We start from the raw sequence: 22795 nt of genomic DNA, 5'->3' as shown, positions 1-22795 counted from the left end.
GAAGCATTTGTCAGCTCCCAAAGCTATGAGATTGGGATTAGTGAGACTTGGTAGAATGAGTTCCATGACTGGAGTGCTGGCATGCAGAGCTACAGACTGCAGGGCTGTAGGAGGGATAGGCAAGGCAAAAGAGTTGCCATTGGAAGGTACAGTTTTCACTGTCATTCCTTGCAGTTAGGAATGATGTGGTTGAAAGCCCCCGAGTGAGAATTAGAGAGATGGAAAACAAAGCAGATGTCACTGTAGGTGTCTACTGCTGTTCACTCAGTCACAATGCTAGCAGTGATTATTTAATCTATGGGCAATGATGAGAAATCTCTGGACCAGCAGCCCTTCTTCTTATGGAAAATTTCAGTTTCCTGAACATCAACTGGAAATGCCAGACAACTGTCACAAGGAAGTCTCAGAAATTCCAGAAGTATGTTGAAGATAATTTCTTGCTGCAAGTATTCATTGAGACAACTAGCAAAGATGTCCCCCTCAACTCTCCCCCTGCCCCTCCCCATCCCCAACTTGCTGTTTGTGAATAGTGAAGGAGAAGATGGGATTTTTAGATGGCTGTTTTGGCCACAGTAATCATGAGTTTAAATGATGAGTTTAAATTTTTTGGTGTAAATGAGAAATGAGTCATCAGAGTTGCTATCCTAGATTTCAGAATAGCAAACCTTAAACTGCTCAGGAAGCTAGTTAGCAGTGTCCTCTGGGAATCTGATTTTCAGAGCTTAGAGATCCATGAGTGCTGGTCCATTTTTAAGGGCAACCTTTCAGAAGCACAGGAGCAAGCAAATCACACTATGCCGAAAGTCAAGCGAGAAGAGCAGCTTGGCTGAACAGGGAACTCCTCTTGGAACTCATAAAGAAAAGAATGATGGCTGTAAGAGAGGTCAGGCCTCACAGGATGATTACAGAGCTGTGGATCCCATGTGTAGGGAGAAAACACTAAAGTAGAAAGCTCAGAGTTGAAACTGGCCAGTGTTGGGTCAGATTAAAAAGAAGAAATTCTGAGTATGCTTAGAGCAAGAGGAGATTTAAGGAAAATATTCAACCAGTTCTTGATGAAGGTAGTCAACCCAAAAAAAGGATGAGGAAAAGGCAGAGGTATTATACTGCTTTTGTATCAGTCATTAATAACATTGATACACATTGGTCTGGCCTGTTGTCTCAGTTAGAGAACATACAGCAGCAGTGACTTTCCATTTCTGGACACTGAAACTGTAAATGAGCAGTGATATCACTTTCATCTTTGTAAGTCTGTGAGGCCTGATGGGATTCATCCCAGAGCACTGGAGTAGCTACCTCTTGGGAGTCTGGGGAAATCCTTGCTGACCAGAAGCTGGCCAGTTTACCAGAAGGGCATGAGGAAAGACACAGACAACTGCAGGGCTGTTAACTTCATTACCAGGGAAAATTTACCAAGATCATACTGGATACTATTGAAAGGCATTTAAAGAACAATACACAAGCACAGTCAACATGAGTTCACGACGGGAAAGCCCTGAGTAACTCATCTGATACCCTTGTATGATACAGCCACCCACCTAGTGGGGCTTTTGATACTGTCCCTTACGACATCTGTCTGAACAAGCTGTTCAACGGTGAGATGAGTGGGTTCATGGTACACTGGTTAAAGAACTGGCAGAAGGGTGGAGTTCAAAGACTTGTAGTGCAGGGAGCTGACAAACAGTCATCTGCAGTTTTCCTCAGGTTTCAGATCTAGGGCCAGTTCAGTTCAATGTATTTATCCATGATTAGGAGGCAGGAGTTGAATGCACAATTACGTATGCAGATAATACTAAACTTGAAAGTTGCTGTTGACTCTTGAGGGACAAGAGACCTTGCAGAAATATGTGGATAGTCGAGGATTTGGCTATGATTAATGGCATGAAATTTAACAAGTTAAAATGGTGGATTCTGCATCTGGTACAGAGGTACCAGGTATCAGGTTCCTGATACAAGTCTAAATGGGTAGCAAAGTCACTGGAGAGCAGCCCTGTATAAAGAGATCTGGGCATGCTGTTATCTCAATGTACAAAGATTTAAGTTTAGAGAATCACAGAATTATTGTAGTGGGAAGGGTCCTCTGGAGGGCAACACACCTCTCCTCATTGGCTCCTCCACCACTTGCATTAATAAGTTATCTTCCTGTATCTACAAGACCTTCCTGGACTGTGTGCCGAGCCTTGCTGTGCCTCCCAACAATTATCAGGATTGTTGAATTCTCAGAGGAGAGATTTCAAGGACCAGGGCCCATGATCTCAAGGCTACTTCCAGTTGCCCATGGAAAACCTCATCAACTTCCTTGTTTGAGTCAGATGGCCTGTAGTAAACACCCACAACAGTGTCACCCATTTTAGGCTGTCCCTTAATTTTTACCCATAAACTCTCAACTCCTTGTCTGTCCCTGGGCAGAGCTTGGTGCTCTTTCACACAAAGACCAGCTCCACCACCTCACCTCACTCACCTGTCCTTCCTTAAAAGTACACAGGAATCCATGACAACATTCCAGTGGTGAGCTATCCCACCATGTCTCTGAAATTGCAGTGAGAGCATGACTGTGAGCACACACAGACTGCCAGTTCTTCTTGTTTATTCCCTGTGCTATGTGCATCTGTGTACAGGCACTTCAGGGAGGCAGTCGAGCATTCAGGTTTCCTTGGAGGCATGTAAGAGGATTCCCCAGAGCCATATACACCTTTGATTTGGTTAGCTCTAAGACTCTCAGCTTGAAGCAGCCAAGCTTGCCCTGGTTGGCATGGCCCACTACCCAGGAGGAATCAATGGCATGAGAATTGCCACTTTGGACCTCAGCCAAGTCATTCAATTTAAAGCCCATCTCACCAAATGGACCAGTCTGCTGCCAGAACTTCTCATGCCCTTTTTAGACAGGTGGACCCCATCCCTCCCTAACAGGCTACAATCATTGAACTACAACTCACTGTCATAAAAGCCATTGTCTCAAACATATTTTTGCCTGCTCAGTACTGAGTTTTTCCAGGAATTTAGGTGAGGCATGGGAGCTGAAGTAACAGTGGTCTTTTGTGGTCACACATGGAAGGCTGACTGCCTCAATCTCCCAAGTGCCTGCTCCAAGTTACCTCTGTATCAGGAGGTGGTGAAGCCTTCTCCCATGATCTCCATGCCTTTTTCATGCAGATTACACTTGGTGAACCTCTCCATAGTGAATTTTAAAGAATCCTTTTCCTATTCCAGCCTTTCACCCAGCTATAACACCCAAAATTAACATTTTTAAATCTAACAATAAACATGGCTTTATCTGTGATAGGTTTGACCTCAGCTGCCTTCCAGATGTCCATTCAGCCCCATCTCCTCAACAGGGAGGGACATTCAACCTCCCTCCTCCTCCTCAACAGGACAGGGAGAAAATAGGATGAGAAAGTTCATGGGTCAAGATAAAGACAGAGTGACCATTTACTATTCACTGTCACAAAAACAACTTCAACTTGTGGAAGAAAAATTTATTGCCAATTAAAAATAAAGTAGGATGGAAAGAAAAAAGGCAAAACTAGAATTGCCTCCCACCTATGTCCCCTTTCTTCCTAGGTTCACTTTACCCCTTCAGTCCTGCATTTTCTACCTCCTCCCTCCCCAGGCAGGATAAGGTGGGTGTGAGGATTGCACTTAGGTAATAAACCTTAATCTCTGCTGGTTTGTTTTCTCACTGTTGCTCTGATCCAGCATGGGGATCCCTGCCATGAGGCACAGTCCTTCATGGTTTCTTCTCACAAGCTGCAGCTCTTCAAGCACTGCTCTAGCATAGGTCCTTTCCATGGGGTACAGTCCATTAGGAAAAAGCTACCTCAATAGGGGTCCCTAATGGGCCACAGTTCCTGCTTTGCTTGTGTGGGCACTCCTTGGGCTGCAGCTTCCCTCAGGGCACAGCCACCTGCTCCAGCCTGGTCCTCCACAGGCTGCCATGTGATATCCTGTCTGGTCTGTTTCTCCTTGGGTTGCAGAGGGACAACCTGTTCCACCACGGTCTTCTTTATGGCCTGCAGAGAAATCTGCTGCAGTGCCTAGAGTAGCTCTTCCTCTCCTTTTCCATTCACCTTGGTGTCAATGTACAGAGCTGTTTCTCTTACATTGTTCTTACTCTTCTTTCTTGCAAATGTGTAACATTTCTTACATTTTCTTAAGTTTTCAGAGAAATGCCAGAGCATCATCTTAGCTGTTTGGCACAGCAGTGTCCTGCAGTGGCTCCATTTTGGAACTGGCTAGAACCAGCTGTTTCTGGCATGTTGAGTTGAATTTCCAAGGAAAACATGTTCATGTTTCAACTTTAGCAAGCTATATAGTAGTTTAATGTGGACTTACTCTGGCTATCTTCAAAGCTGTCACTTTATTTAGCTGTTCTGTATGTTTCTTAACACTGTACACACTTGAATCAGTCTGGGTCAGACAGAAGCCCAAAGTGAAAGCACTCCTGTTTCTCTACAAAGTTCCAAATTTCTGTTTGCAGTGGTTTGAAAAAAACAAATCCAGGGTTGGCACTATACTATTCGAAGCTGATCTTCTTCCTTATGGTCTGTAAATATTCAGTGGTCAAAACAGTCTGCAGGCATTGTCTGCCACATGTATGAAATAAATAGAAATTACAGTAGGTGACCTTTCATAACAAATTAATTTAGCTTCACTGTTTCCTTATGTAATCTCTTAGGCTGCATGGTTTGAAAAGTCGTATAGGCAAAAGCCTCTTCATATTTTAACAGTATTTAGTTTCCCTTTAAATATTACCTTCTCTCCTACTCCTACTATCTAGGCTCCCTTCTCAGAGTTTTCAGTCAGCTAAAAAAAAAAAAATAGCCTCACTTTTCTCCCCCACATGCTTGAATTGAAACATAGGTGATAATCAATACATATGAAACATCAGAAAAGCTCCTGCCAGCCTCTAAGGAATTATTTGGCTATTTTTGCCTGTATAATCCACTGGGTTGCTGTGTATATTCTTCATTGCCAGCCTTTGAAAAGCCTATGTTCTACTTGCATTCTCACAGTTTATCCTAGAGAAGTATGAGGCACAATTGAGTCAAATGCCTAGAATTTTGCACATGGCTTTTGACAGTCATTCAGTTCCCTTTTAGGAACAACATATTATTTGACCTGACTATATCACACTTCTTTTGAACGTATCTATCTGCTGTTCAGCATGAAAGGAAATTACTGTGGGGTAAGAAAGTGACATGCCAAACACATGATAACAAGTGTTTATTTCTGACCCTTAAACATCCCCTTGAATATACAGTTGATGAGTAGCATAACACTTGCTTTTCTGATTTAGCTGCATTTTCTGGAACTGTCTTTGATAACTGAAGGATGAGACCCGAACATGAAGGATCCTTAGTGAACGCCTGGGTTCATCAGCATGTTAATCAGCATGTTAGTCTCTAGACTGCAAAGGTTCTGGCTTCTGCTGCTTGAGAGATTCCAGTTCCAGACAATTTAGCATTTATATGTGAGATACATATATATTGGCCTAGTATAAAGTAATCTTACAGATTAAATGATATTGTCATTACAGAATATCTGTAGCTATAGAAAAGAACTAACACTGAAATAAGGGTGTGGCTGTGAGTTGTGGCATGCTTCAATTTTTTCAGAATTCTGTAACATGTATTAGAAAAAAACGCTTAATTTAAAAAACTCTGGCCATTTGAAGTCAAAACATTCAAAATTTTTCAAAACCTGCTGTATTTTTGAGGTGCATTCAAGAGATCTGCCTTTTCTGAAAATTCTACATAGCCAGATAATGTTCATGCAAAGAGGAGTTTTGCATTGAGAAAGCTTTCCAGTTTGTTTTTAACTACTATGTGCAGCAATCCCCTAGGAATGTATTTTGTCCTTCCAAACAAAATATAAACTTAGCTTCTTTTATTTTTGATGTTGCCTGTCCCTAAGTGTGCCATTCTCTCGGAGAAGAGGTTCTGGATGATAAAGCACATACCTGAATCAAAACACAAAACAGTGTAAGAACAAAGGAGTAGAATTCAAACTGTCTACAATTAATTTAGAAGGAACTGTAAGAGCCTTCATCTGGCAACCTTGCACAGTTCCTTCCATGTACTTAGGAACAGAACACTCCATCATAAAGATGAGATCCTCCAAATCCTAAAGCCAATGACAGACCAAAGACTTCTTTATGATGCAGCTAAATCGGCTGAAATTTTTCCAAAGTGTTTTGATGAGAAGGATAAGGTATCTGTTTACATGCAAGTTTTGGAGTGGCCTTGTTTTTTCATCCCTTTCAATAATCATGCTGTAAAAGTCTTAATTTAGATATAATTTTTCATCCCAGCTAGGAGTTCTGAGTGAGGAACAGTTAAACAGAACTAGCGTATGATCAAATGGGAATTGATTAAAAAAAAAAAACCAAACCAAACAAAAAAGCAAGTTTCACTAAACAGCTGTAAGGCAAGCATCACTGAAACAACTTCTATAGATTTGTGTTTTTATGCACCATAGGCATGGTATATCTTGCATATTTAACTATTTGTATTTGAAAGATACTAGAAATCAAAACAGGTAGTGATGCACTTTCCTGCAGTGGTCTGCAGGACATGTAGCAGAGAGGGTTAGAGTTTGTGAAAGGCCCAGTACAGATTTGATTTTTTGTTGCAAGGGCATCCCAGTTGTGTTGAGACTCAGCGCTCTGGAAGATGAGATACTTACCTGCAAAGAGCACTATCAGGTACATTTTCAGAACATAGGGGAAGTAGATTGAGAAGGTAAATGGAAATGGTAGCTTGATGGAGTATGTGCCAAAGGATTCAAAATAAGGTAGTGATATACAAATTGCAAATCCTGTAAAAACATGGTAAATTCTTAGTCTAAAGGAAGCAGAAGATCATCAAAAGCTTAATGAACAAGTCAGTTACCTTTTATATTTTATATACCTATACATATATATAATATATGCATTCATATACATATGCATGTTTTCTCCTTGAGTTCAGTTTTGTAGGTTAGGGGTGCTAATTGCTCTAAATTCTAGAATTAATAAATATATCCTATTCACTAACAAGTTCTGTCAGAAACTTTCAGTGTGTTCTCAGTGGGCAGATGTAAGTATGATAACCTGCTAAGTATGGCCTGAGGCAGTAAGGTCAGCCTCAGCATGGGAGAAGCCTTGGAACTTGCTGTCTAGTACACTCAGTCTGGAAGGGGGGAATCCGTATGTCTTTTACGAGGGTATCTTTCTGCTTTACTTAGACAAAAAGAACATTCTCCCAGATTTTTAAAAACTTAACACCAAGCAAACAAAAAACCCCTAAAACCTACCAGACACACAACCCCAAACCCCAGATAGTCCCTATGAAAGAAAAAATAACAAAAGAGAGACAGAGGTGACACAGAGGTTAATATGAAGGTACACAAACATTTGACAGCTTTGGCAGCACATGAGGAGCTATGTTAAACAGAAATGGCAATTGAAGTGATCACATTTTACTGAAGAATATTAAGGAAGCAAGTGGTTGGTACCCTCTGCAACTCCTTACCTTTAGCCAGAACTGAAAGGGGATAAAGTGGGATGCACAGTGAGAAGTTGAGCCATGTTAGTGGTAGGTAGTATATGCCCATCCTTGCCAACATATTGTAAGTGTACCTGCAGTAAGAGGAAAGCAGATGGTCTCAGAGGAAATTATAATGTCTTTAGAATAAAGATACACAGTGGAAAATTCAAAGGACTTGCAGAAGAGCTTGGAGCTAAGTAAATTTCAGAGCCAGCAACAGTTTTTGTTCAGACTCCAATGCCTGAAAGTAGATGGCTCAATTTTTCAGAAGTGTTACCTGTGGTGCTACCCTGGAGCAGGCAGACAGCAATAAAACCCTCCAGACAAAAAGCTCTACCAGAAACCAGCATGATTTCATACTACTCCATAAGAAAATGGATTTCAGATGGGGGTGTTGCAACTGAGAGGGGCAGGCAGAATATCACTGTTGCTTGGGACTGAGACAACCCTGATTTATGACTGCTGAGCTCGCTGAATCACTGCTGGAGAAGGTTAAACAAGAAGACAATTGCAGGTACATAACTGGTAGTACATCTGTCCCCCTCCTGGACCTCAGCAGGGGTAGTAGGTCCAAAAAAAGCAGTTGCTCAAAGTGTACTGCAGCATTTTATTTTTACTGCGGCTGCTACTGTTGTTTATAGGGAGAACAGAATGCTTAGTACTTCAGTCTCCAAAGGTGACCTGATCTTGGTTTGATCTTAAAGTGGTACAGCAGCTCTCCAAACACTGGAGAAACAGGTCTGATTACGGTCAGCTGAAAGACTTCATGCACTGTGAGCTTGCTAGACTTTCCAACAGATAAAACTAGTGTTAAACACACGTGTATTCCCTTTTTTTTGATTAATTTTGCATCATACCTGGCCTGTAGAAGAGTGGACCATTGAAAATGGACCATTGTCTCTCAAGGGTGCCCTCTGCAACCTCAGGATTGCCTCCATTTTTCTATTACTGTTGCTCTTAAGACTGAATGTCAACACAATACAAAAAAGAAACAGCTAGTCCCTCTCTATGCAATTCCTTGGGCTGTTATGGTATAAGCAGGAAAAATCAGACCTTGCTGTCAGTATATCACTAGCCATGATGCCTAATAAATAGTCCTTCAGAGAAATTTATGTCCCTGAAACTTTATATGGAAAAACTTGTAATACTTCAAGAGTAATTGGCTAAGGGATGGGGGAGATGCCTATACACTTTTAGACATGAATACTTCTTTGAGATACTAGGACATTGTCATGGATGCTGTAACATAAATCAGGTAAGAATTCTAAATTTGTATGAGTTGTATTATGGTTTATTTGAATTGGTAATTTCTGCTATAGACCACAGAAGCTTTCCTATTAAACAACTGCTGTTACTGCTGTGGTGTTTAACTCTGTTCTTTAGAAAGGGTAGAAAATAATGATGCATCAATGGTGCTATTATGCACCAACAAACCTTCACAGCCAACAGTTTATACTGTTGGCATTTCTCCAGCTGCACTGAACCCTTTCATTTCAGATTAAGTTCATACTGTTTTAGTTTTACAAACTTCAAGAAGAAATGGGAGGGAAGTATAATCAATTAATACAAGCAGCAGCCTATTAAAATGTATTTTGCAATACTCTGAAGCTGACCTAAAATCTTTATTAATTCTCTCTGACACTTTCCTGTTTCTTATCTCTTTTATAACATAAGTTTCCTTTTCTGCCTAAAACTATATTCTTCAGCCAGTGCCCTAAGCAATATATTTAAACTAGCAGAAAGGCATTTTATCAAGAAAAAAAAGTTTTGCTGCAATACATGGGTTGCTGTGAGAGCTGTCTTCTTAAAATGCTTCTTAATTCTGTATTTACGTTATAAGCCTACAAACTGAGGTGCATAGAGGCTTACATTACATATGAAAAGTATGTGTTATTCTTGTGGTGTGATATATGCCCTACTACACTAAAACTGTCAGTCTCCTGCATCAGGAATAGGAGCTCTTGGCTTTTTGGAAAGCACAGTGCAATCAACCAGAATAATCTTCCTGCCTTTGCAAGAAGTTCTGCTGGTGCTGCCTTACTGTGCCATCAATCTTGGATCAAAGTGTATGAAAAAAAAAAATAATAAAGCAACAGGGTGGTAATGGCAACCAGGATGGTTTCAGGAATTGCTGTTCTCCAGAAGGTAGTTGTGATTTCCTTCTAAATTTTTGTTAAAAATGTCAAAGCCTTTGAACTACAAATATTAATGCAGTCTGCTAATGCATTATTCTACCTTACATCTGTAAATTACTCTGCATCTTAACCATGTGGATTTTTGTAAAAATCATTAGGTAACTTAAAAAGTTCAAGCTTTTATTTAAAAATGGATAATACGCTTTGCCAATTCTGAAACAATTAAATGAGCCTGCTGCACAATGGGGATAGAGTTCAGCTGGAAAGAATAACCTGTTTTCCCCTCATGGTTTTGATGTTGACCCCTTACCTGACCACATCTAATAAATTCCAAAGGAAAAATAAAACACAGACGACATATTTCCCTTGAACTTCTTCCTGACTGTTGATCACGACAAATAAAATAATTATTCTCTCCGTGATCTGAAAAGAAAAGAAAACTTTGAATTCAGTTAGCACCTTCTCTGTTATTTCTGTGGCATTTTGGCAAAATAGGAGGCCACAAATGGATACAGTTTTCTTTACACAAAATTAGCAGTGAATATTTTGTTCCATGGCCTGCTTTTGTTCAAGGTCCTTCAGCAAAGAGAAGTGGACATGGCTGGCTGTAGCATCAAAGACCTGTTATGGTACATGGAGAAGTTGGCTTGCCAGAGGGGATGGCTTTGTTTGCAGCCAAGGAAACCTGTGGGTGAGCCCAGGGAGGTTGTGGAAGCAAGGACTACTCCTGCTGCACCTGCCTACCTGGAGGGCTGGCAGAGATAAGCTTCCTTGCTTGCAGGCTGTGTGGGAGGCAGTAGGATACAGAGGGCCCTTCTTGAGGGGGCTCACATGCCAGGAAGTCCTGATCTTACACTCCCAGACTTGCTCCTCATATCTTGGAATCTGTGTCCCAAGGAATCTCTTTCATGTAAGATTTGCAGAGAGAAGGAGGAAAAGTAGAATTCCTTATCTTTCTTTCCATCTTATTCTTGGTTACGGGAAGTGGGTTTAAGCTTGTCACTTATGTGAATGATTGCCACAGTATTTATGTCCTAGCATTTTTCTAGTGGCTGAACTTTATCCAACCCACAAACAAAAAGATAAAGTGGATTAAACAGGCAATGTCTCCAGCTTAAAATAAATACTTTGGTAATATTAAAACTCAAGAATTTTTTAAAAGTGTATCTTTTTGCAGCTTTCCTGACAGTTTTTCTAACAGTATCCATGCCCTGCCCTTCATCACTACTCCAAGAGTTGTCAAGCTGTCCAAGAACAGTAACCATTCACTCTTATTTATAAATTGAGTATTTGAAAGTGTTGAAGGAGAAAACATACACCTAAGCAGTTGGTATAAATTGATGTAGCTTTATTAGGTTGGATTTTTTTACCCAATGCCATATCTTCCATAAGGTACATCAGCTGTAATGATTTCACAAGTTGTGATGTCAAGTCAGTTAAAAGTTACAAAATTAAAGTGGATTACCAAGGTTGTTTTTTTAAGCATTGTTATTCTTCATTGGTTTCCCCAGACCCCTGCCTTAAACAAAGAATTTTGGCTCTCAGCAAGTTTGTGTGGTAGTTTTGCTACGTAACATTTACAGGTTCCTGCATGCACCATTCTGGCCACAAGCTCTCTTTTTTCACAAACCACATGTGTCAGATAAAGTAGCCTTCACTATTCAGCAAAATTACGTCAGAGCAATTTTTCATACAGAAAGAGAGCCTGTCTATCCCCCAGGGATCTGGTTCCTCACCTTGGAAAGCACTGAGGGGCCAGAACAGCTAAAAGTGGTTTTCCTGTTTCTCACCCTCCTGTGACTGTCATCTTTTGCTAGGTCTCTAACTGAGGAACTGATTTTTAAAAAGGTCAGATGTTGGCAGACTTCTGTATAGATGGGTCAGGAAACAGAAAGTGAGAGCTAATGTGCTTGTGTTTGTACACTGATGCTGAGGTACACGGCAAAACCATGAGGGAACTGGAAGTATTGATGCAGATCTGAAACCAGATGGAACAGAGATACAAGAAACATGGCAAGGAAACCATCACAAGAAGGAAATCAAAACAAAGGTAAAAGCTGTGTGAGCACTGGGTGGGATTGTGTGCTGGAGAGAACAGATAAAATAGGATCTGAGTCAAAATTGTTAAATGTAGAATGGTAAAGAATGCAGCATTGGTGGTGTGGGCACTTTGTCACTGACCCGAAAATCAGACCTGAGATGTGGAGAGAGAGTTCTGCATTATTTTTAATACATGAGCTATTTCAGAGAATTGCCACAGGTAGTTGTGCTAGAGACCAAGGGCTTCATCATGACAGTGAAAAGATGGACATGTTCTTACATGTCAGAGCTGGAAGATTTTCCAAATGGTTACTCACTTTTCAAAAAATGGCTAGGAGGAAATGTGCTAGAAAACAGCATGGGGTAAATGGCTGGGATCCAATCCCATTTCAGTGAGAGAAAGGACAAGCAGTAGAAAGGTAGTTACCATTTCAAACTCCAGTTTGAAACTCCATTTTCAAATGGATGTGTGCTGGCCAGTGACAGAACAACTACAGGAGACCCACAATTCAGCCTTATAATCTGGAAGTGGAAGAATCAGTGGATTTTCTTCTCTCACCACGATACAAGCAGAAACATGAGGCAGTGAGAACCACCTACTTGGGGTTCAGCAGATTTCCTCCATCAGAGATTCATACTGGGGAAGGGGAGCAATGGAGGCACACAGCTTTGCTAATTACACATGAATGGACCCAGTAATCAAACTATAAAGTATGTTAAGCACCTGCAAGAACAGGAAATTGGACATGGTACAAACTGGTCATCTTGAGGTATTTTGTTCCTGTTAGACTGTGGCCTCATCTGGCAAGCAATGGGCTGCACAAAGCAGCCACGAGACACTAAGACTAGAAGGATGTGGCCTTGGTCGGGAGCACATTTGTGGGGCAGGACACAGAGCTGGCTGCTCAGGACAATTTTGATATCCCTGTGAGGACAGACAGTAGCATCCTATCTCTTTCTCTGGATGAATCAGCAGGTCGCCTGTCTGCTTGCCTTTATTCTCTTTCCTTTCACAGCACTCCTCACTTTAGGTAACCCACACAGATCAAAGGCAAATGCAGAGGTTAGTCAAAGACTGGGGATATTTTCTGCAAGAGGCAGGGTGCTTCTTGGAGAAGAGTAGTATGTTTTGACATTGTCTTCATATAGGTACACATGTATCTGTATGCATATATACATGGAGTAATGTACATTTATAAATACACACAGATACACACACACGTAGATAAAATGCATGTGCTGCTGCTCAGCCGTGGATCATTTCCTGTGTGGATCATCTGTCCTTGCATGAATGAAGATGTGATATTCTCTGTAACTATTCTCATGCTTTAAATAAAAAATGAAGCATGAAACTACAAGTTCTATGTTTCCACATTCATAAAAAGGAAGCAGGAGCTGACATATCACCAAGCATAAATGTAATGTTTTCACTTTTCATTCCTCCTTTAAAATCAAATTGGAATTTCCTTCCTTTTCTGACACTGATCTCTCATAGGATACAGCAGGTTCCGTAGGGTGATGTAAGTTTCTGCAAGGCAGACTGAGTTTGTTAATCAAGTAAGCGAAACAGAGCAAATTTGGCTAGAGAAAATAGCACATTCACTTCCATTTTTTAGTAACATGACTGTGCAATTTCATACTCAGTACCTGAAATTCTTACACAGTTCTTCAATTTACTGTATATTAACAACAACAACAAAAAAAACAGCAGAAGAAAGTGAGAAAAGTGCCACTAAATATTTAAAGTTAAAAAATATTTTTTTAACACAAAACTATAGTACATTGCTTTTGGTTTGGTAAATCCAATTTGTTTGCACAGAATGAAGAACTGCTCTTTGTTTCACAAAAGCACCAGCCTTTTCTTAGACCTTTCCTCTCTCCTCGCTATGGTACAAGTCCTTTTAGCCTTTACTCCCTAGCCAGACTAACACATTTCATTACCTTCTGTTTTGGTGGTGACAATGACATGTGACATGCTCTCCTGCCCTCCTCCGATTTTTTAAGGTGTAAATGGCCTGAGAGACATCCCTTTGCACCAGCTTTGTGGCCATCCCCTGCCTCACCTTACCCCAGCACATCCATCACACAGGACTCATCCTTCTCTCATGGTGAGTTCGCCTTGACCTACCTTGCTCTTTTCGGGTACCTGGTGGCCCGAGACTTTGTCCCTCACTGAGTTTTTCCAGAAGACTCCTCTGAGTTTGTTTTTCCACTAATTGTATCATGTATCTCAAAGTGTTTTTCTTAAATGCTACTAAACCACAACAAATGCAATAGGCAGAAATCTTTTAGTCAAGGATTCATTTACATCTTGTATTTGCCATAATGCCTACAGAACAAATTGCCACCACGAGGCCTTTTCCCAACTTGTTTTATTCAATGTTAATTTAGGCCTCCACCCATGCACTTCCCTGACATTGCCTGACCCACCTGTTCTCTCATCCTAGTGATCACCCCAAGTGAACTTCACTGTGGATGTGCATGCATATGCCTGTTAATGATGGATGCATACAGGGGTATGTTTTAAGCTCTGAGTTGGAATAGGTGATGGGAGCACAGAACCAGGCAGCCCCTCTCAAATTCATGCACCTTTATCAGTGCCCTGACTGTGCCAGAGTCTAGAAAGCCGTAGCAAGGTAAACATCTCCTAACCAACTGTCCTTCCCTAGTTCATTGTGGAAAATATACCTTTTTTTCTTCCTAAGAGGCAGTGAAGAAAGTGTGACAAGGCATGTGGGAGTAGTGGTGGCCCACAGCTGCTTAACCTACGCTCTCAGCACAACTAGTAACCCATGGGACAGCAGAGTCTCCACCAAAGAGCTCATGCACCTCGTTTGGACAGCATAAGGCTGCTGCTAACATCAAAGGAAGAGAGTTGTTTGTGGTGAGAGTGCAGATGGGGAAAAAACCAAGTAAGGATCCAAAACTGTATTTGGTGTGAGGCAAACGCTGAGAGCCACAGTGCCACATGGCTCCCTGAGCCGCCTCTCCGTGTTTTCCAGGAGAGCACTGCACAAACCACACTGCCCAAGAAAGGTCACCCTTTTCTTGCTCAGAATATCCGTTTCATACTAATGTCATTTGTGGCAACAGAGAATAGTGTTTGTGCAGGCCTCCCTGATCTCTGCCTTGTGTAAGCCTCGCTAGGAAAGAAACAGACTATGTCAGGGCTGGGGAATGTGTAAACTCTGTCAGGCTTGCTTTAATGACTAAGAGCAGAGTGCTCTTCTTTCCAAGACATGTAAGATTTGTTACAGGTCATACTAGATAGGAGTCTTCTTTCTCCCCTAGATTAGCATCAAAGCCTGTGGATTTAGGCAAGGAAAAGCATTTCTTTACATTTTGATGGATTTGCTACCATACTTAGGGAGCAGTGTAAAGAACAGAGATCTGTATTAGTCAATTAGTTAATTAGTTATTTAGACAGTTAATGAAGACTTGGAAAGAGGAACATCTTCACCCATGAATATGTCATTTGACAAAAATGGGCTATCCAGAAAACTAAAAACATAACTAACTACCCTTGGTCTTCTGCCTTCTGACTGCTGAGAGAAATAGGAGTTTCACCATTACTCAAATACTAAGGATTGAAAAGGTTTGAAGGTAAATTCAAGTAATCATTCTCCTTTTTCCAATGCATTAAGAAAAAAATAACAAAACCTGATATTAGCACCCAAAAGGAAAAATAAAAAATAGCGTGGCAAGGAAATCATCAGACTATCATCATGCTTTCTGCTATAGCATCATGTGATGTTTTGGCTGGTTTTCTGCCTTCAGCTGAACATATGACAAACCACTAGGGGAAAAGACCAGCTTGGTTAAACAGAGAACTTATTCGAAGTCAGGGAAAAAGAGGAGAGTGCATCCCCTCTGGAAGGAGGGGAAGATAACTTGGGGGGAATATAGGGATGCTGGGAGGTCATGTAGGGAGAAATTTAGAAGGACCAAGCCCCCCTGGAGTTTGATTACTGCAATTGGCCACTGACCCACATCTGCTGGTGGCCACTCATCTGGACATTTTCTGGGTCCATGCTGGGGACCAAGCATGGGGTACTTACTATTCAGTTTCACTCAAAAAGAAAAAAGTTGACAGGAGAGTTCTTTCCCAACCAGCCTAGTTCTGAGGAAGCAATTCCTGCAGATAGGAAACTACCAGGAAACCAGGCTGCCTGAGGAAGGGTGCAGGAGCAACATTCAGGGTAGGTCAGCCTGGGCTTGTCCCCAGGGGCAGCCATGGCTGATGTGTGTTGATCATGAAAGGAGAGCTTTGAGAACCAACTTACCTGCAAAAACCTGGGGAGGAGACGGCTTTTGTCAATGCCAATGAGGATGTGCAGGATCTCCAATACAGATAACAACTGGCAAAGGCGCATTACAAGTCCTATGGAGTGAAATGTGTCAGCCAGTGAATCTGAAGGCAAAATTAAGAGGAAGATTAGAGGATGGTTATACAGTTAAAATCTGGAGTAACTGCTGGGTTTGCTTTTACTCTATCATCACTGGAGATGGCAAGAAATAAAGGTCACACAGTATGAAACTTCTGGGTAGCAGAAGAAATGCTTCAGGGAGTGAAGGAGGCAGTCCACTCTGTGTGTGTGTGGCTCTGACACAGAGGCAGGAAGCTGAGAAAAGAATTAAATTCCCTGTACTTAAAGCATGGGCAAACACTATGCGGGATTTGTTGTTTTAGAGATACTGCTTTAGGGTATTTCTAAATAGGAGAAAATGTTGAGGAAATGCATAAGCAATTTCTAAACACTAAAAAATGTTGAGTTCCTGCCTGTATCTGCACTGCTGAAAATAAGTAGTCCAGAAAATAGGCATTTTATATGCCTACAACTGTCCACCATCATAAGTAATTTTAAATTTCCAGTCACTAGTTTTCTATTTTTGTGTCCTAACCCCAGGCAACAGAAAGATAAATATATGGTAATGTTTTTGGAGATAGAGAGTCATGTGTAATAACCACAAAGATCTCTCCTGGTGGCTTCAGTAAGTTTAATATTTGCCATAATGACTGGACCTGGTCGTTAAGACTTATGCCAAATTCAAATGTTACTAGCATGTCACTGAATATTAAAGTTCATTAGCAAAACAAGAGCTTCATTCCCAGTGTGACAAGGGTAGACGACAGGCAGAAGTTATTTGTTCAGCCTTTTTAACTGAGTGCCTTTCTGATTGAATTACAGTCCCTGGTATTGGACATACACATCTTCATAATCTTAACTTTAGCTCTAATTTGACATCTCTGTGTGTCTGTCACTACCACTTAAAATGTCCAAGGAAAATAGAGAAGGAGCCTTACCTTTTCCAAAGGTCATGAACCTGATGATCATATTTGTAAATATCCAAGAATGTCCACAGAATTGCATTAAGTCATACACAAACAAGTACATGTTCATGGTAAAGCTGTGGAAAGTGAAAATAATAAACTATATGACGTAAAACAACATTGTAAGAAATTGCATGCTCTTTGGACTTGTCAATAAATCAAAGGAAAAGAGCTGAAATTGAGAGCAGCCCTGCTGAGAAGGATTTGGGGGTGCTGGTGGATGAGAGGCTGGACATGACCCAGCCATGGGCACTCCCAGCCCAGAGAGCCAAACGTGTCCTGGGCTGCATCCAGAGCAGCGTGGGCAGCAGGGCCAGGGAGGGGATTCTGCCCCTCTGCTCTGCTCTGGGGAGAGCCCACCTGCAGGGCTGCATCAGCTCTGGGGTCCCAGCACAGCAAGGACATGGAACTGATGGAGAGAGTCCAGAGGAGGATCAGAGCAAAAGAGAACAAGATGATCAGAGGGATGGAGGACTTCTCCTGTGAGGAAAGGCTGAGAGAATTGGGACTGTTCAACCTGGAGAAGGTTTCAGGATGACCTAATTGTGGTTCTTCAGTACCTGAAGGAAACTTAACAAGATGGAGACTTTTTACAAGAGCATGAAGTGACAGAACAAGGGAGAATGGCTTTAGACTGAAAGAGGGCAGGGTAAGATTAGATATTAAGGAAAGAGTCTTTACTGTGAAGGTGGTGAGGCACTGGCACAGGTTCCCCAGAGAGGCTGTGGATGCCCCATTCCCAGAAGTGTTCAGGGCCCAAAGAAGGATGGTATTCTGAGCAACCTAGACTAGTGGAAGGTGTCCCTGCCCATGGCAAGGGCGTTGGAACTAGAGGGAGCTGAATGGATATTAAATATTCTCAATGTCCCTTCCAACCCAAATCATTCTTTGATTCTATGAAATATAAACTAATCAGTGTGTGTGTCTCTCAGAGGTCCCAGAACAGAACTCTGTCTAATGAATTAAAGGCTCCTTTTCTTGCTATAGACTTGCTATATTTTTAAGATATGCTCAGAAAAATTTTCAGAGTTCCCATCAATCATTAGGGCGATCTGTGGCCATAAAGGGAAATTTGTGCCTCCAGAGGAAGAAGTATTTATTTAAACAAAAACACTCCATTAACTTCTGGATTCAAGTTGCATTTAATAAACAAAATCTCCTGTGGAAGAAGACTAAATTTTGCAGCTATTCTAACATAATTTTCATGGACAATCTGACTTTTTGCAAAACTTCATAAGCTCTGCATATACCAAATTTCCCATAAATGTATTTTCTTCTGATCTACTCTGAAAAGAGAGGTTTACTTTTCCTTCATCTGTAAGACTACTTTTTAGGAAATTAACTTGTTAATTTTTTACTAGAATTTATCTCCTGTGTTGGACCTATTAATTTCCTGCCTAATAAGTAGTATTCTTTTCAAGTTGTGCCTTGATCCTGTGGTATGTCTCTGACAAAAACTTCATTTCATTTGTATCTGTATATTAAAAAATGGAATAAATTTCTCTGTTCAAAAATATCTAAATTTGATGAATGTCTATCCTTCATTCCTAGCATTGGACCATAAATAACAATACTTACAGACTTACTTAAATTGATCTAGATAAACTGATCTTCTAAATATTTATTGTTGGTAAATCGCAGGGAGGCTATGAAAGTGCTTGTCTTCCTCTCTTCCAGTTATGTAGGATGACAGCTATTCACATCATCACTTCTTTAAGCACAAAAAGATTTGTGGGAATAAAACATTTCCCAAAAGACATCATTGTCCTTTGATACTGTAAAAATAAGACATATAAGGACCCAAAATAAAGGAATCTATTCCATATATACCTTCCTTTTGGGAAAAGTAGGATACAGCTGAATTGAACTAAAGTCCAGTGAGATCAACTAATATTTAAACCAAATTCCATCTGTTTTATTACTGAATGACACTTTGCTCCATCTTGTGGTAAGAAGAAGTTGGGAAATTACATATTATAAAAAGTCAAAAAATTAAGAACATTGTTCTATGTTAAGAAACAGCCTTGTTACTGGACAGACAGGTATTTTTGTATGGCAGTTACAAAAGGAAGGAACAGACATGAAAATCTTGAGGCTTTCCACTCAGTAGCTCCACCACTCTTTTGGTCTTATGCTGCTGCCTGGGCATTGCACTGGATGCAAGCTGAGCACATGGCTTCTCTCTTCTGAAGTTTAGTTTGATACGTCTGTCTGTCATCCTCAGAGCCTGTCTTTCAGTGATTTGTATTTTCCAAACTCTTCCTGCATTGGCTGGCTAGAAAATTGTTGTTTTTGCAGTTCTTAAGGTACTTAATCTTGACTAAACAGGGAGTAACATTTGTAAACACGGCCTCACATTAGTGTTTTGGCAGTGTGGCAGCTGTTGTACATTAGAACACATCATCTTTAAAATATACCAGTGACTGCTGGAATGTGTACAGACTGCTGACATTAATGACATATTCCCCAGGGAGTGTAGGGATGTGGTGCTGGGCCGCAGGCAGACCCTGGCCCAGAGCTGCAAGTGGCACAGCTCCCTCCCCTGCTGAAACTCTCCACTGTGAAGAAACAGCCCGGATCTGAGACTGCATCACACCTTTTCAGCCTACTTTGACAATCCCCACACAAAAGGTACCTATGACCAAACAAAAGCTTTTCACAGAAGCAAAGAAATCTAGAGAAACTGAAAGGTGATTTCAGTGTGATAAAAGGAAGCTGAAATGTAACTTTTCACCAAGGTCCTTCTCATCCAAAGACCGACCTCTTCGCCTACGGAAACAGAAGCAGGCTGAAGATAACCTATTTCCCTGTCCCAACAGCTCTGTGTCACAACACAAAACTCAGGCATCTGCTTCTATGTGAAATGTGAAGGGCAGAAGAGATGGTCTTTATTTAGATCCCGTGCTCCCATCGGTTCACAGCAGGGATGACTCCACATTTCACTCCCAGAACCTGCTTCTGCAGCACTGTTGCAGACAAAACACAGACTATACATCGGGTAGGGGCTCAGTCTCTGAGCCTGCCTCAGACTTGCTGGCTAATCTTCCAAACCTCCCTTTGCCACCCTGGTGCCTGACCTGCTGCCACATCTCTCCCTTGCAGTGTGATTTGCTTTAAGGTGTTCAAGTTTCTTTCCTTTGAAGGCATTGTGGGGGCGACAGTGGTCACAGCTCATTTCATTACTCTGCCTGCACTGATGACAGGAGAAAGAAACAAACATAGCTCTTGCAGGAGACACAGACCCAGAAGGCAGCACTTGCTGTCTGCTGTTTTAATTGTCAGTTTCACCTTATTTAATGTGGCTGATTTCATGCCAAGTACATTGAGATGCTAGGGATGCACTTATCATATGTAATATCAACCTCGCTTAGCAGAAAACTTATCTGCTTTCTCTGTGGGCTCAAAACCCGGAAAACTAGATGAAATGTAAGAAATGTCAGAACTAGCACACACAGCAAAGATTTTATCAGTTTAGTTGCAAAGCTTGATGTATTTCCTTGAGCAGAAATTTCACAAAGTGTAACTGTTGTATTTTATTATTTTTATCACAAAGGTCTTCAGTGTGTCTCTTTGGTAACTACCATCCACGGCAAGCACGGAGGTAGGTCCCCTCAGTGTCTGAAGGGTGGTCAGGACCACGCTGCCCCATGAGCTGAGGCGAGAGCACAGCAGAGGCACCCAGATCAGGTCAGCCCTTGCCCATCTGTGTGCCCCTTGCAGGGTGACAGGACGCAGGCCGCCCTCACGGCTCTCAGGGCTGTCCCACACGGAGGATCCCGCCCAGGCCTGCGTGCACAGAGCACTTTGCTGCCCTCAGGACTCGTGTGCTCTGCTGCCTTCCCGTGTGCCCGTGCTGCCTGACCACACATGAGGAACCAGCCCCCACGCTGAAACCAGAGAGCAATGTTCCTTTTTTTTCCCCTCAGCAGGCAAGATCTGCTAGAAAATTCCCTCAGCTGACATAGTTTCCTTCTAACTCACATTAAGTCATGTTGGTCTGAACTTCTGTATCTTCCCCTTCCTAGCCGTGACAAGCTGCAAGCCCTGTAGTTCAGGCAGAAGAGAGCTGCTGAGTACAGCTGCTGTACTTTTCTCCCACATGCCACCCACTGTTTTTTCCCCTCTCCTGTTTGCATTTGAGCGGTCTGTGTCACCTGCACTCACGAAGTATTACCTGTTGCAGGGTCGGATTGCTGCTGCTGCTCCTGAGTTTTCTCCTTTTTCCTCTCTGCAGCTGCAGCAGCTGTTTGTTTGGAGATCACCCCTCCTCTTCCCTCTTACCCCACCCCACGACGTCACCGCATGTAGCACTAAGCAGGAACAGCACTGCACTTCCCGAGAAAGAAGTTTTTATGCCCAAATACTTCCACTGCATTTGCCCTGACCCTCAGTCAGCCCAGCCCAGCCCAGCCCAGCCTAGTGCAACCTAAACCTACTTTACCCTAACCTAACCTAGCTTGATCTAATCTAAATTGGTTTCTTGCCGTTGTACCAATAAGCTAGTCTGTGAATCCCACTAACTTTATTTCTTAACCTAAAACAATGTTTTGAAAGATTACTGGTGAGAAGAAATGCAAAATTATAATGCTTCTTTCATGCTTAAATCATCAACACTACAACAGTGCTATTGACTCCATCAAATTATAAGAAAGGATGGGAGCGCACCCATCCTTTAAATTATTTCAGATAGAGGAAAGAATTTTCCACTTATTCTATAGAAATGTGTGGAAGAAATGTGTGGGTTTCATGCCCCTGTGAAATTTGGACACTACTCACAGAGTGAAAATATGTGTTCATCCTAGTTTGCTTCTGCCCAAGGTGTCTGGGATATCTCAGCACAAATCAGATGAAGAATACTCTAACTTGTTTATTAACTCCCTTCTGCCAATAAGTAAGTTTCACCACAGGCATTCATGTTGAAATCACACCCCATCCTGCAGTGAGATTTGCAATCTGATGCTGCAAGTACAGAGCACACTGAAGATGTAATAAGCACTGTGTTGTGTGTAGGCACAAAATGCTGGAGGGTAAAATGTTCCTTACTGGGTCTCATCCCTGTTGCAAGTGGCACTGAGCTCCTGGCAGGACCATGCCTGTGGTGTCCTGGAGAGGAGGGAAATGCCTCCCTGGCTAGTAAATTATTTTCTGGGCCACTGTGTTTGCCATGGTTCTGTCTCCCACCTCAGACCTGAGCACAAGAGTCATACAGCTATGAGTGGCTTTCCTGCCCTATGGCAGCTTACTTTCGCTGATCCAGAATCGTCTTCTTCTAGGCTAAAGAATTCCTTTCTTTCTCAGGAGGAAATAATATATCAGTGTTAAATAGAGGGTCAAGCAATCAAGCATACCACTGTTAAAAGGCCCACCCATGAACTGCTTACTCACTCCCCTCTGCAGCTGGACAGAGGAGAGAAAATTTAGGAAACGATTCATGAGTTGAGATGAGGACTGGGAGAGATCCCTCAGCAAATACCATCATGGGCAAAACAGGCACCATTTAAGATATGAAGTGAACTTACTACTAACAAATCAGTGCAGGATAAAGAGAAGTAAAAAAAGTCCTTAAAAAACCACCTACCCTCTACTCCTCCTTCCTTGCCAGCTGTACCTCCTACCCAGCTGGCACAAGGAGACAGGGAATGGGTGCTACATTAGTTCATCACCTGTGGTTCATCACTTGTGGCTTCTCGTGCTGCTCAGGGAGAGGGAGTCTCTCTCCCGCTGCACTGCAGGGTCCCTCCCACAGCAAACAGTTCACTGAG

At 41.8% G+C, this 22795-nt stretch overlaps 1 protein-coding gene across 1 annotated transcript; it reads right to left on the bottom strand.

Annotated features, from left to right (window-relative positions):
• Positions 1-3383: 3383 nt before the first annotated feature.
• HACD4 (3-hydroxyacyl-CoA dehydratase 4) lies at positions 3384-21269 on the bottom strand. The gene is made up of 7 exons (XM_058044033.1): positions 21208-21269; positions 17007-17110; positions 15985-16112; positions 9972-10084; positions 7512-7618; positions 6685-6816; positions 3384-5959 (listed from the first exon to the last, which is right to left on the bottom strand). The coding sequence occupies exons 2-7, from the start codon at positions 17101-17103 to the stop codon at positions 5877-5879; spliced, it is 660 nt and encodes a 219-aa protein (XP_057900016.1). The 5' UTR covers positions 17104-17110; positions 21208-21269; the 3' UTR covers positions 3384-5876.
• Between the last annotated feature and the right edge of the window lie 1526 nt (positions 21270-22795).

The sequence above is a fragment of the Melospiza georgiana genome, chromosome Z, assembly GCF_028018845.1.
Source record: "Melospiza georgiana isolate bMelGeo1 chromosome Z, bMelGeo1.pri, whole genome shotgun sequence".
NCBI lineage: Eukaryota > Metazoa > Chordata > Aves > Passeriformes > Passerellidae > Melospiza > Melospiza georgiana.
The sequence above is the reverse complement of the archived record's forward strand: the minus strand, read 5'-3'. Positions and strand labels throughout refer to the sequence as shown.